This window comes from Miscanthus floridulus, chromosome 3 (assembly GCF_019320115.1).
Source record: "Miscanthus floridulus cultivar M001 chromosome 3, ASM1932011v1, whole genome shotgun sequence".
In the NCBI taxonomy this organism is placed as follows: Eukaryota; Viridiplantae; Streptophyta; class Magnoliopsida; order Poales; family Poaceae; genus Miscanthus; species Miscanthus floridulus.
The window spans coordinates 107,720,970-107,736,584 of NC_089582.1; the positions used below are offsets into that span (position 1 = coordinate 107,720,970).

At 43.0% G+C, this 15,615-nt stretch overlaps 1 protein-coding gene across 2 annotated transcripts; it reads right to left on the reverse strand.

Annotated features, from left to right (window-relative positions):
- Nucleotides 1–9,357: 9,357 nt before the first annotated feature.
- Nucleotides 9,358–13,776, reverse strand: LOC136546393 (coatomer subunit zeta-2). Of its 2 annotated transcripts, none has more exons than XM_066538378.1 (7): nt 13,537–13,676; nt 13,361–13,404; nt 11,446–11,605; nt 10,668–10,815; nt 10,509–10,586; nt 9,877–9,961; nt 9,358–9,800 (listed from the first exon to the last, which is right to left on the reverse strand). In XM_066538378.1, the coding sequence occupies exons 2-7, from the start codon at nt 13,376–13,378 to the stop codon at nt 9,741–9,743; spliced, it is 549 nt and encodes a 182-aa protein (XP_066394475.1). In that variant the 5' UTR covers nt 13,379–13,404; nt 13,537–13,676; the 3' UTR covers nt 9,358–9,740. The 2 variants fall into 2 exon arrangements, with proteins under 2 accessions (XP_066394475.1, XP_066394474.1); XM_066538377.1 differs by having other exon boundaries at nt 9,360–9,800; nt 13,645–13,776.
- Between the last annotated feature and the right edge of the window lie 1,839 nt (nt 13,777–15,615).

Genomic DNA, 15,615 nt, shown 5'->3' on the forward strand with positions numbered 1-15,615 from the left:
CTCATAGGCTACCCCTTGGACAATCTTTTCCAAGAAAAACCGTCCCATGGAAGCCTTAGTGAAGAGTTTGGGAAAACTACTTCCGCCACTCACTTAAATATCCCAATGGTGGAGCATCATCCCGACAATGACCCATTCGAGGAGGTGAAATTCATAACCCCATTCGTTTCACCATCACCCTCGCTCAAACCCAAGCCATGTCCCTCTGGCCATCCAAACGTTATTGTTGATGATCCAACGTTAATCCTACATGGTAAATCCCATAGGAACAGAAACTCCTGTGCCATGGACATCTTGCCCAGTGACACGTGCTCCTATGAGGATCCCAACCTCCTTCTAATCCTCATTCATAAAATCTTTAGGAGGATGGTTGTGGATGCTTTTGTTTATCATAAATATTACAAATCTCGTGGATGCACTATGAAACCAACCTTGCAGCTTGAACTTCAACGCTCAATGTTTGGTGGTAAAGCGGAGAACTAAACCACCATTGTCAGTTGCAAGATGAGTTCCCAAGGTCAAGCTTATGACAATAAACAAAGCATTATCGGGAGATACCCCAAATTATCATAAATAAAAAAACAACCTTCTTGGTAATAAAAGCAAGAACATGTTTTCAAGTTAGTATGCACCTTCAGGTATTCATGGTTGCTAACCCTTTTAGGTTAAGAACAAGAAGAACAAGGGACATATGATGCCTGAAATCATGAGGGCTGCATCAACTACATACCTTGATGATCTTTGGTGATGAAACACGCTCAAAGAGGAGGCCCTGACATTGCACACTTGACTTTTACACAAAAGTTCAAGTGTGGGGGATGGGGTGAAATTTCACTACAAAGTTCCATCTACACCAGAGGCCATTTTGGGTCCAAAAGAAAAAAAAAATGATGTCAGCTCTACCTTGCTAAAAATATATATAAAAAAAGAGAAGGTAAAAAATATATCTATCATAAAAAATGATTGAAAAAAAGAGAGAGATGGAGCATTCTTCTAGACCTTTGCTATCACTAAGGCCCATGGTCCATACACACTAGTTGCATGTATTGCCTAGCCTTGGTGATGACCAGAGATGGACCATATACAAGCCGCTGTTGTAGCAGCTTCAAAGCTTCCATCTACAAATGTTGCTAGTAAGAACACTCAGGTAGGCAAAGGTAAATAAAGATGCTCAGCAACTCTCTAACTCATATTTGTCTCCATAAGAATTAACTTGCCCATACAAATTCATGCTTCTCATGTTTATGTCATATGCTCTGGTTTGGGTGTATTCACATGGGCACATGTGGTACATCCATAGGCTTTTTAAATTAAGCATGGTGCTTAGGTTAAAATGGCCTTCTTTAATCAAAATTATACATGGTGTTTAATCTTGGTTAATGTACTTTGAGTCATTATCTTCATAAACAATGGAAGTAATCTAAAATGGAGATGAATCAAAGCTATGATTATTTTGCAAACTTTACATTAGCCTTGCTTGAGTATACAAAGTCTGGTGAACAAATAAAAAATATAATAAACATAATAATAACAATAAAAAGTTGGGTGAACAAGTTCCTAATAATAACAAAAATGTAATAAATAATTTAGGCTCCCCGGTGTTCAAACCGGCAGAGCCCTTGTTTGTTTCCACCTTTGTTTCTTTTTATTTAAATAAACATGTACGAGAATAAGTGTAGGGGAGATCTCTCAAGCATGACGAACACACGTTCGAGATCTCCCGCCAACACGTTGCACAAACATAGTCTGATCCAACATGTAGAAGAACATGACAAATGGCTCAAGAGAGGATTGGCTAATCCTTTGGTTTAGTCAAACCACCTCTGACTTAGCTCCTTCTTCAACGATGGTTTGCGCAACACAACCCTTAACTCCCTACAATTTTGAGTTTGAACAAATATAAATCTTGATCACTAAAATTAAACTCAATTTACCCCTGCTATCTTCTCCTGATGAACAATGCCCCTATGCAATTCAACAAATCACACTTCATTTAAATTTTGAAAAGTGACATGTTCATAGCATGTTTAAGATAGAAGCTTGCATAAAGTTTGTTCCATATACATACACTTACACTTTGTGGGAAAACATTCTAATAGGACAATCATGTTGACTAAGTCATTGTGAGGTGTGATATAGTTCTGACATAGAAATCCTACCATTTCTATTCAGGGCACTTGGAGAATTTGTTTTGATGAAAATGTTGTAAAACCATAGTATCACATACTCCTCAATTGGTGAGCAATTCCTACCAAAGTCAAATATAACATCTTGCAAGTTTCAAACCTTCCACATATGCTACTTGTTATTGAGTTGAGTTTGGTCAAGTCTTGTGACCCCTATTGAGAGATTTATCATGCTCCCAAGATCAAGATCACATACACCCACATATACATGTTGCTCCTGCACTGGGAGTATGCAAAAACATGCCTCCATCCACCAAAGATTTTGCTCCTACACTAGGAGTAGACAAAAAATTATTTGTTAGGCAAATATTCCATGTTCTAAAAAGAAAAAGATCTCTCTCCAAATATATGGTTTAGAAGAAGAAACATGGGCTATGCAAAAAGCTTAAAAAAGAAAAAAAATATGGACACATGAAGGTCCAAGTAAAAAAATGATGAGCACATGAAGGCTCGTGTATTGAAAAAGAATAAGAAGAAAGGAAGATAGCCATGTTTCCAAATAATGAGTTATAGAGAGAGATCACATCTACAAAAGGAGTATAGTTTTAGTTTACCTGTTTCCACACACATGCACATCTTGATCTAAGAGTATGGCATTTCTCTCCTTGGATCCTTGATTTGACTTTACAACATATGCAATACAAGTATGTTATTTTGTTTATCCCTACCCAAAGCTCCACATAAACCTTTTTAGAAGTAGGAAAAACAAAAGAAGGTAAAACTTTGCTATGCCTTGGTGAGGAGTTATACACCATTGAGCGATTTGAGAGTACCATTTGAGGAGTATAAAGTGAACTATGCTTTTTCTTGAGAAAACTTCGAAAACTCCAAATTGCTAAGATGTAAAATTGGGAAGATGACTTTATTTCAAGAACTGTTCCACTTTTCAACAACCCCAGGAAACATGTTAGCTAAAGCCACATATCCCACTTGTGTAAGGAATGTGTTGGAATAACTTTTATGTAAGCCATATATCCTAGAATGTTATGCTCATGATTACTTTTATCTCTAAGCTTTGTTCGAGGATGAGCAAAGAGGTAAGTGTGGGGGAGCTTGTTGGCGGTGCTTAACTCACATTTCTACCTGCCAACTTTCATATAAAAGCTGCTAAAATAACACCAAGCTTAGACATAGGACTTGAGAACTAATAATTTCCACAAGTTTTGGTGTTTAACCATTTGCAGGAGGACATTCATGGAATACATAGAAAATACATTCAAAATGAGCAATAAGACAAGGCATAACATCACCCATCATGTGCTCATGGGGAGAAGGTTGTTGGTTGCCTTTAATGATCAAATCCGATCGCCAACTAAGATACAAAAAGAGGAGAAATTGGCAATCTTAAACACATGCATTTACTATTAACCAGGTTCCACATGTGTTTGGAGAATATTGTTTTGTAGGTCATAAACACAAATACATGGAATAATTCACTGAAAGGCGCTTTCCAACGTTGATTTGTGCAAAGGAACAATGGAGACACTCGTCAACTCGACTCAACCAAGGCAAAGCACCACCAAGGAGTGATCCAGGTCTAGCCCATAGCCCAACATGTGAAGGCGGTGGTGAGGTGGACATGCTGACATGCTGAGGCGGTGCCCTCTCTTCAATCGCTTCGATAGGCGGTGGCATGTGGACATGCTGAGGTGGTGTAGCTCGGTCCTCGTGCCAATTTTAGCTTCTAGCACCGCCTAGCTCCTTGTATAAATAGAGGGGTACCCCCCTCTCACAACACATAAGAGGAAGAGCACTCCACATTTGAGCAACACTCCAAAGGGCTTAGGCCCTAGTAGCTATATAGAGTAGTAGGGAGAGATGTGAGAGAGAGTTTGGGGAAGAGCCGGGCTTGTCAGTGTCTCCCCGCCTTGTACCTCGACGAGCACTTGTACTTCAACGGGTTTTCCCGCTAAGTGAGTATTCATGATTCTTTTGGTATAAAAGTCTTTTGATTAGTTAAGCTATACTCTTACTTATTTGCGGGTTCTTCGTTCGTCCCCATGGTGGATACTCTAGTAGAGGGCTCCCGATAAAGATAGATCACCCTGATCGCCATTAGAGTAGTAGTCGATAGCATAGACGTGGTGTCTAGGCTAGAGGCTACCTTTGTTTGCCTCGTACTCCATGGTCGAGGGGTAGACAGCAGGTGGTGATAGCCCTGTCCGTCCCTTATAATCCCCCACATCCAGGTATTACGTAGAGCTATAGGCCGGTATCGCTTGGCAGACTAGGTGTACGCCGGTGCCCGAAGTGAGCAAGTGGAAGTAAAGTTTATCGGAATTAGACCTTAAAGCCATAGCAATCCATCTCTACCCTCATTAGCTATCCTTGTGTTGTCCTTGGACGAATTACCTAGAAGAAATACCTCCGTTCCCTATGGAAATACGATACCCTGAATACTTCCAAGTGAAAGCTACAACGGTAATTCCATATGCTTGTGGATTAATCTATGTAGACGTTAAGAAATACCAACACGGGGTCACGCTGTAGCCAATGGCGGGGTTGTCGTCGACAATGGGTGCCTGCGGTGGCGGCTCGCCGGAGAGAACGCGGCGGCATAGCGCAGTGAACCCGGCCTTACGAGCCTCAACCAAATCAACCGATAGCGTGTACGTGAGTGTGGGTGAGTGGTGAGTGCAGTGGGGTGGTGTAGTGCCCTGAGCGGCCTCGCCGGCAATGGCCGACGGCCATGGTGGCTCGATAGAGCAGGGCACACGTCGACAGTGCAACACAGAGGGAGTTATGATCAACTAGCTAGCAAAAGAGATAGAGGAGGGGCTCTGGAACTCACCAGTCACTCCAATCGGCCAAAGAAGCAGCGAGGAAGAAGAGGAGAGGCGGCTCCAATGGCGCCGGCGAATCCCAAATTGGGGGAAAATGGAAGAAGGTCAAGAGGAGGAGGGGAGAGGGGATGTGGAGGGGGACATGGTGTGTTCCCGCCCTCGGTGGAGCTGATGGTGGAGAGGGCGAGGCGAGAGCGTTGCTGGCTAGGCCTATTTATAGGCTGTCTAGGTCGGTTCCCGGCGGTGAGATATTTCTCGTGGTCGCTCTTATCCACAATGCACGCTCGTGGTTGACCTCGTTAGGTCACTTCACCACAGTGGGCGCTTGCCCGCGCGCACGGTGAGGTGCCTTAGCGGCTACTCTGGTGGCTTGGCGCGGAGCCACCATTGCTCCGACGTTGACGAGTTCATAGTGAGGGACGAGAGGGGAGAAGAGGAGCGCCATGGGGTCCCGATGTCTCAGCATGTTGCCGTTTACCGTGCTGGCGCCAAGGTGGAGCGGGGTGCAGCAGTGGAGGCGTTGATGTGCGGCGTTGTGCCGCGTACAGCTACCGGCCACGAGGTAGGCGAAGGAGCTGATGGGTGGGGCCCAAGCATCGGTGAGAGAGAGAGGGGGGAGAAGAGGGGCACGAGTGAGGCCGGGCTGGGCGCTGGGCTGCTGCCACCGCGGCGCTTGCTGGGCCGGCCCACGCGGGAGAAGGGAAGGGGAGGGGGAGAGCGGAGCGAGCTGCTGCGGACACAAAGGGGAGAGGGAGAGAGATTGAGCCTAGGAGGTTTCCCATTTATGAAATTCCCTTTTTTATTTTCCTAGAATATACTAAGGCATATTTGAAGTGGATTCAAGTTGAATTCAAAAGGGGTTTGAAATATGGTGGGCTTGGTAAATCAAGGGAGAGGTCAAGGAGTAGTATTTGGTGGAGAATGCCAAGGAGAATTATTTGATGCCAAAATAAATTCCGGTCTAGATCGAATCGAAGTTCTAACAATAAATAGGTTCTAGAAAGGCAGATTAATTAAGTAATCTGAGTGTCCTATAATCATGTAAAATTGATTGATCGTGTCAATTGTTCCTAAATAAATCATGACATTATCACATGACAAATAAAATGATGAACATGACACTGTGTAGCTGATCCACTACAACAACGGAGCAATCTGTACACCATGCGTTCTCACCAGAAGACTGGAATCGATTGATTGGTGGAGCGCAAGGTGCTTGAATCGATTGATTGGAGGAGCAACCTGTTGGTTCTATTCTATATGCAAAGCTCCAAGGGACGAAGCGCCGGCGGATGTGTGCATGGCTTGTGACTACTGAAATCAGGGGAAACATGGTGACGATCAGAGCAGGGACAGGGAATCAAAGCGCAACAAAACGAGGCTGCCAACTGGGATGGATGGACTCGCACTACCCTAGATCGGCACATCAATAGCAATCGACATTGAAGGGCCGGTACTGAAAGAGATATATATATATATATATATATATATATATATATATATATATATATATATATATATATAAAACTACTATCCTGTAGCTGGCTACAGAATAAGTTATTCTGTAGCCACTTTGAGTTACGATAATTACTATGTTAATTTACGAGATTTACAGTAACTTCTTACTAAGTGGTTTACTATAACGTTATGGTAAATATTCTCATGTGTTATAGTAACCCAACTATCGTAAATATGTATTGACATTATGGTAAATTAGTATATAAAATTATGGTAAATAGAGGTGGCTACAGAATAACTTATTTTGTAGCCGGCTGCTGAATAGCCTCTCCCTATATATATATATATATATATATATATATATATATATATATATATATATATATATATATATATATATATATATATATATATATAGAGAGAGAGAGAGAGAGAGAGAGAAGAGGAAGTCACGTGAGAGAATGCTAGGAGCATGTACGTACATCATCATGCGTGTAGGTAATTGCATCCACTACTGAAACCATGCATTTGTGAGTGGCCACTTGAATGAAGGAATAAATGGACAGACAAGATTAAAATTGTACTTAAGAATGAAACGGTCTTAGTTTCAGAGGTGATGGTTGCAGCGAAATCAAAGTTAATAATTCTGAGTGGGTTCCATCTATATATAGGTTATATAGATTCCGTCACGATCCTTCGCTACACTATCATATTCTTCTCTTCTCCATCGGTAATGCTTGGTTCAGGGTGTCCATCAGTCCAGACAGACCGAACCCATGTGCACGATGACCAAGAAAAAAAGAGGGGCGTGCAGTTGCAGTCAGGCGGGGCCCGCACCCGTCCTTTCTGCAGGGCAGTGCATGGGATCGAGTGCATGCGACCACTCAGTTCGGCATGGGTGCATGCGGCACGGGCAGCGCATGGGAGTACGTATGGCCACTGGCTCAGCGTGTGGTGCATGCAGCGCATGGGGGCTTGTGCATGGGCTCTTACCACACGGCAACGCTGGGAGTTTCTGAGAGGAGCGGGGCTTGCATCTGCATGCGTCGTTTGCTGCTCTCATGATGGTTGATTGTTGGCAGCTAAGTGCTGGCCCAAATTTTCGTCACTCCATGTCATCGAGCTACGTATGTTTTCATGCGTTTCAGATGTATATTTCATCTGGTGTTGCATGTGTTTCATATGGATGTTGCATATGTTGCATTGGTTATACATGTATGTTGCAAGTGTATGTTTCATCTGTTTCAGGCGTACGTTGCAAGTGTTTTATCTATGTTTCATATGTTGCAATGTCTATACACGTATGTTGCAAGCATATGTTTTAAATGTTTCATCTGTTTCAAATGTATGTTGCACGTGTTTTATCTAGATATAGCATATGTTGCAGTGGCTATACACATATGTTGCAACCATATGTTTTAAATGTTTTACCTGTTTCAGACGTGTGTTGCATCAAGTGCTTCATGGTGCACTCCCAATATACTTAATTTTTTCACCAATGCAAGAGCAGTTGTAATCTAAAACCAGCTTTGTTTTAATCTACACCTCCCAATATACGTAACAATAGGCAAATATTAGAACCATGCATGTTCTTTTTAGACTACCCACAACGTGCATGAAGGAGCATCGAAGCTTGAAACATCAAGCTAGCACCGGTTCCTGGCTTCTATAAAATCTGCGGTATATAAGCATCGTCTTCCTCATCTTTTAAGTGGGTCCTGCTAAATGTTAAAAGCATTCATCCCCTCTGCTGGCCCTTCTTGCCTATTCTCACAAACATTTAACTCACCAAGCATCGGTGCATGTAGAAGTCTTGATGCCTGATTCTCGAGGCTTGGGAAGAAAGATGCTACCAATATTCCATCTTTGAGGCTTGTGAGAGAAAAAACAATATTCGTTTGCTGAAAAGTACTAGTACTGCTGAAGTAGTGTCGAAGAACAGGACGAATGTGTCTAGTCTCTAGAAATTTCAAAGCTTTATTATAATTGTTCCTCCCCGAATGTTTGTAGCAGCTATGTCTACTTCTTGCTAGAAATATCATGAGCTCTGTTTTGTAGCGTGTTGTTGGTACAATTGTTATTATTATTGTTCTTATGCAGCGAGTATTTGTCAATCTTGCTAGAAATATTATTATGCACATGCTAGTTTCTTCTGCATCTACATCAACTTCTTAAAAAAATAAGGAGGCTAAAAAATTTGACATGAGAATCTGCCTCTCCCTTGTCTCTCCGTTACACAAACAAGAGGTGCTTGATGCGCCGCCTTGAGGTGCCAAGCCTTTCTAGCAGGGAGCACCGGAGCATGCCACTTTACAGCGCATCAGCACCATAGGTCCACAACAGATCTTAGTAGCTGAAAACGTGGAACATGGTTACGTCCCTCGTTTCAAAAACATTAACGTTTCTATTTTGGGAATATTTATGTTCCTATAGTGAAAAAAAGGAAATATTACAAAGTATCACTCCACGTTCCCTTCCTGGAATATGTGCCCTGTTCGCTTGGAGGGAACATGTTGCCCTGTTCGCTTGCTGATAAACCATGGCTAAAAGTACCGTTGGCTGATTTGTTATAAGAAAAAAAATACCATTCGTTGACTGAAAAAATACGACTTATAAGCGAAACAAACAGTGCAATGACTACTATCCCACCAGAGGCAATTGGAGCAAACCACATTCCCACCAGAGGCAATGGTAAATCAATGGGTGCGCCAACATTCAAATAGTCAAATCTAAAAGCTCACGTGGTTGCTCATAAATACAACTACATTTGCTCACAATAATATAACTATATTTTCAATTCAATCAGATGACTCGAGTTCGGAACAAGATCAAGCCAACTTGGGTAACTGACTTGATGTAGGACTAAATCTAAAAAAAACTAGTACTAAAATAAGGATTATTTTGATTCGATTAGGAAGAAGAGCAAAGCCTCCATTCCTTTTCCATGGCAGAGTATCCATTCTTCCTCCGATCTGGAGGGAGAATCATTTGATACATAATGTTGAACCTTTTTCCATGGTTTGATAGTTGAGATGATTTTTTCTGTATGATGAAAATTATATTACACCCAATTACAACTCTTTATTTTATGTTTTATCTGAAATATGGCAGCTACAAAATCACTGGTTCAAAAAAAAAATACAGAGCATTGCATTCGACCAACCCTCGGTACCAAGCTCGAACATTCAACTAGGCTATCTGTCACAGCAGCACTTTAGGATGAATAACGACTACACAGACCCTCAACATTCAGTAGCCCAACCTTTAACACACATATAGATCATATAATACGTCATAAAATAATCCTGGTTGCTCATTTCAGTAGAGATCTTGCAAGGTGCTCCCTAGCTGTGGCTAGGGCCTGAGATATCGTCTGCACAGAGCAGGTCACAGAAATCATGAGACATGCAACCTGTTAAGTAATGTGATAGGATGGATAAAGTAATTACCTGCTCAGAAAAGGGCACAGAACCATCAACAGCATTGGTTGCGACCTTTCCAGCAATGGTATTTGCGTCTGTTTCCAGGATGATTCTGCAAAATAAAACCCAGATTGTTTCAGTACATTCTCAAAAAATAAACAAGTTTGTGGCTAGGTAACTAATGACTGCAACTAATACTCCATGAGCAATCTATAACACAGAATTAAAAGTAATCATGCTTTCTTTCCAAACTCCACAGGTTAGCTACTATAGCATGTTTTACATAAAAAATATAGCAAATAGTATCAAAGGCAACCATTTTAATTCAATCATGATTGCACTTCTTGTGGAAATCAATCATAATTACGCCAAAGAATAAGCAGATGTCACAGGCGATCATAGATGCACACAATGGAATAGGCAGTTCAAATAGCTTTCTTCTCCATGTTAAGTAATATAATAATTCATAAAAACAGATGCCATAAAACAGGCAGCAGTGAGACCATGACAGAATCACATGGAAGGTAAAAAAACTAATGCAGAGCTAATAGGAAAAGCAAAGTCACAGAACCATCTAACATAGTACAGCCTCACATTTGAAATAGGACAATGTAGAACATAGCTGATAACCAAAACCTAGCACAAGTCAAGATTGTTACCCCCCATCTATGATTTCATCGATGCAGAGAAGTATCAAATCCAAGTTCTCAAGAGCAGTACGCTTCTCAACATCACCCCTAAAGCACAGTAAGCAGCATGTCAAAAACAACCACATACAAAGGTAACTGCACATACAGTAATAAGAGAAGATAGACAACCTGAGTAGAAGACCAACAGAATCAGAGAAACCATGTAGTACACTTGCTAAAATTAGTTCATTCTCATCATCTCCAGCGGTGACAAAAAAGTGAAGGTCATGTACAAACTTGTAAACGACAATATAACCATCAAACAATGTTATCTCAGCTGCAAAAAACCAAAAATAAGCATCAGGGAGAATTTACTTCTGGACAATAGACACCCCCTGGTGCCCAAGTATAGCAAAGGAAATTCAACCTAGCCATCAACCTAGTGCGCGAAGTTTGATTCAATACGTGTAAAGGTGCATGGACAATAAAGCAGCCTCAATGCAATTTATTACATGGTTACCAACAATGTAATAGCATGTATTTATGCAGCGCACACTGCTTAGCTATTGTTCAAATTCATTAAAGTGATTGCATAGCCCAAACAAGTAAAGTGATTGAGCAATTGTTAACAAAATCAAACAACAGGTTTCAGACAAGAAAATTTGGAAGTGGTTGAAAGTGCAACTGTAGTTAATTGAACACTAAAGGACCTAACAACTAGTGTGAAACAGAGTACATGAAACTAAGTGAGCATAACTTAGGAGGTATATGCATGATTACAATTGATGACAAAGATGAGTAGTTGAATACATAGTGACATATTAGAAATTTTTAGGGTCAAAATCTACACCAAGTTGTTGAAAAACTTGAAATTGGTAAAAGCAACAACATAGCGTAAGATTTTAAATCCCAACGCTATGATAGTGATGTTTGAATCTGCATGGAACAAAAAAAAAATGAAAAATACCTTCTGTCCGTGCATTTGTCTTCAGAGTTTTAGTAAAAACAGATTTTTCGTAGGCTAACTTTGATGCATTAGTCGGCCAATCATCTGAGAAATACTTTACAGCAACACGCTTTCCTTCAGAATCCAGAAGCAAAATGTTCTTCACAGAAGGGCAAGATTCCTGTGAAACAGACAGATCACTGAACTAGCTACCTGATAAACCTAAGTCATCCAGGACAACTGACAGCATAAGTTTCACAATAAATGGGATTGATGTTTAGAAAAGGGAAATGGTAAAGAATTCCAATAATTTATGTAAGTGGAAGAAATAAAGGATCCAGGCCATGCATGTTCTGGGTGTCTAAGGAAATCATGCAACATTATCACTTGTCTTCAAGATGGAAACACATTTCGTATGCACCAATGTCAGGACTATGCTCTCTTTTAAACTAACAAAGTAAGGGCCTGTTTGGACGTGGTTTTTCAGAAACTGTGTATCATAAAACTGTGGCTTTATAAGCCAAACTGCCAAAGAGATACTAAACCGTGGTTTAGGGAAATAAAAAAAAAGGGGTCATGAGTGGAGCTTCCAAAACTCCCAAAAGACTACATTTTTTTACAAAACCATGGTTTTAGAAACAAGGTTTGTTGTATCCAAACACCCGAGCAGCTTTTGAAAACCAAAGTATTTTGTGAAACTGTAGTATTTCTCCAATACTCCAAAAATATTTTGCATCCAAACAGAGCCTAAGCTCTGATTTTACCCCGTCCCCCACAACTGAGCAACTATTCTAACCAACTAATGACTTGGTTCCAGTTTCAAGTTCTAATGAGTAAATGTCATGACAAATGGACCGAGATGGGTTACCCTGCCCTATCATAAGGAGTGCCACGACAGTGCAGAGCAGAGAATTCAATACAGAAACATCATATACTATACTAACATATATAACCTTTGATTTCCTTACTAAATGGTACTGCCCTTTCGGTAGGAGCAATAAAAAGGGGTGTACCCAGTGCAGAGAGCTCCTGCTCTGTGCGGGGTCTGAGGAAGGGTGTCAGTGGCAAGCCTTACCCTCGCCTGTGCAATGCGAGGAGACCGCGACTCGAACCCGGGACCTTCCAGTCATAGGCGGTAAGACTCTACCGCTTGCACCAGGCCCGCCCTTCCGGTAGGACCAATATGGTAATAAAGTATTCATATGCCATAACATTGTTAAAAACTTTGCATTGCAGGTTGATGGTACTATTAAAGAAAATCCTCAAACGACAATGTTTTTAGAAGGCACTGACATCCAATTCATACTATTTAGGCAAATCATGATCATGATTAAACACACAATCAAATGACTTAACTGGATTACTACAGCATTCAAAATAACAAGTTTCAAGGTCCCTGGGCAAAGGTGCAGATCCTGTGCTAGACAAGTTTACTACTATTTCTGAAGCTTCTATTCTCATGTTCATTTATTTTACATTAACACAGAATTGAATTGAAGGGCGGGTCTGGTGCAAGCGGTAGAGTCTTACCGCCTGTGACCGGAAGGTCCTGGGTTCGAGTCGCGGTCTCCTCACATTGCACAGGCGAGGGTAAGGCTTGCCACTGACACCCTTCCCAGGCCCCGCAACGAGCGGGAGCTCTCTGCACTGGGTACAGAACTGAATTCCCATTTCTATTTGACAAAATAGTAATGATCCAGTTTGGGGGTTCCCAAATAAATTCAGTTACAGCTAATCGTTCAGATCTAAAATAGGTATCAGCTTGAATTCCACATCGCCACCCGTCCGTACATACAAATATAATTCTCAGTAAAAGCAGAAACAACAGGCATGTACATTGCCTGCAAATGCATCTCTCAGGCAAAGCAATAATCGCAAACAAAAGGTGGGTAGTTCAAAATAACAACAGAAAATAGAAGAAGAATCTTCTTCGCACCTTGGAGAAATCCGCCATGGTGTATCGCCGTTCCCTATTCCACCCTTCACACAAGAGGAAGATAGTAAGCTCATCAGCTAAGGCTCACGAGGAGCAGCGGAGCACCATGCAGCAGGCAGATCCGCAACAAAATGGACCTAAAGAACACAAAGACCGTGTGGATCTCCACTCCATACCGGTATCTGGATGCGGATCTCCACTCTTTAACGGCAAGAGGGAATGAGTACGACGAGAGGAAGAGGACAGAGAGGGAGAGTCCTCAGCCGCGGCTGAAGGAAGGGTACCTGGATCTGGATCGGGGCAGGGGCGGGAGCGGCGTGCAAGTTTGGGAGGGAAGGCTCTCCTCTGGAACGAGAGTCGGGTTGGTCAGTGCCTCCTCCCCAGCCGCAGCGGTGATTGCTGGTGGACCCAAATATTTGGCTGTTCCTGCCTGTGCACCCACAACGGGTGGAGAATTTTGATATTTAACTCTCATTTCGCAAGTTTCTTGACATTTGACATTGAATTCACGTGCCTTTTAAAATATAATTCTAGACACACGAATTGTTTTGATATTTAGGCTATTTAACAGGAGTCCTCTTTTCACTGTTTGGGACAAGAAAAAAGACAAAAATACCCATATCACATTTGAGATTGGGGCTCCTACCTGCAGGAGCCATGAAGTCGGTGGAGCAACGCCGTCGCGGCCCCTTCACCCGCTGGCGTATGGAGGGCGAAGGGGGCGACCCGCTGCTGGACGAGGCAGGGCCCCCAACCCTAGCACCTGCCTACCGGGTTAGATGGGCCGCCCAGGGCGGACAGGTCTGGAGGAGCCGGGGGCGGGTGGAGGAGGAGCAGCAGGCGGCCCTAGGGCGGGACGACGAAGGCCAGTGGATTTGCTCGGGCCGGCAACAGACGAAGGAGGCGCGGTCGCGGGCGACCCCCCACTCGTGCGAGTCGTGATAGGGGGGTAGGGACTCCAACAGCTAGTTGTGAGATGAGAGAGGGGTATTTTCGTCTTTTCCACTGTCCCAAACAGTGAAAAGAGGCCCCTAGAATTACTAAAAGAGAAAACCTCAAAAATCCTAAATATCAAAATAATTCACGTGACCAGGGTTTATATTTCAAAAGGCATGCGAATTCGATGTCAAATATTGAGGGGCTTGCGAACTGAGGGTTAAATATCAAAATTTCTCACGTGTCAACGGGTGTAGATAATGGTCTTTCACGTAGGAAAGGAGGAGAGAGAAACAGTTGATGCGCTAATGGGCGTCTGCCGTGGCCGGGCCAGGGGCACGAAGGCAGGCGGCTTGCAGGGACACGGTGGCTACTTGCCGACTTGGCGAGGAGAAGGGGGAGGCCAGAAGAGGGCTTACCAACTTGGCGATGGGCAGACGGGGAAGGCCAGGCGGCGGCCAGATGTCGGACGGGGCGACCGGGCGAGTCGCGACTTTGTGAGCGCCGAGAGGGATTGGGAGGGGCGTGGTTGGCAATGGCGCCTGTTGACCTTACGGCTAGAGTTAAGGATGGGCTAGGAGATGGGCCTAGAGAGGGGTTGTTGGGCTGGTTGTGAAGATATGTTCTCCAATTTTTTGGCCCAGAACTAGGGCTGTAGCACCCCTCTTGAATTTGCCCCTGTGCCTAGCCGCGCCGGAGACGTCTATGAGGGGAGGCGAGGATGGGGCATGGGTATGGAGTCTGGGAAGGGCGGTGTGCGTACACATACAGCCGTCCGAGAAGACAATGATATGGGGTATGTGGCTAGTCATCGTTGGGTAAGAGAAACTCCAGTTGGGCCCCTATTTAAACCCTATAGTTAAATATTGGTGCTCAGATAAAAATACAATTTTAATAAGGCCCTACTAGAGCCCTAAAATTTGGTGGACACCCAAGCGGTAGGCCTTCCTGCGCACATCGCTAGGTTCCCAGCCCACCCACCGCCGGTCAGGTTCCCAGCTCGTGCGCCGCCAGCTCCTCGCACGAGAACTTCCCCCGCGCAGACATCACTGTCTGCCGTCGCAAGTTTGCATTCCAGTTTGTGATATGATGAGGTGGTATGGGTTCTCGATTTGATCTAGGAAGTAGGAACACAAATCTCTAGTGTACAGTCTACAGCTATGAAATGTAATTTATACTTCAATTTCAGACTTCATGCATGTTTAGGTTTATCAGATCTTGGAATCTATGTTTCTTATGTCTACAAGGTACACGACACTGCAAGTTCATCGCATGTCCGAGTTTCTCAAGATACACATGGCAGAGATGTTATGAGCTCT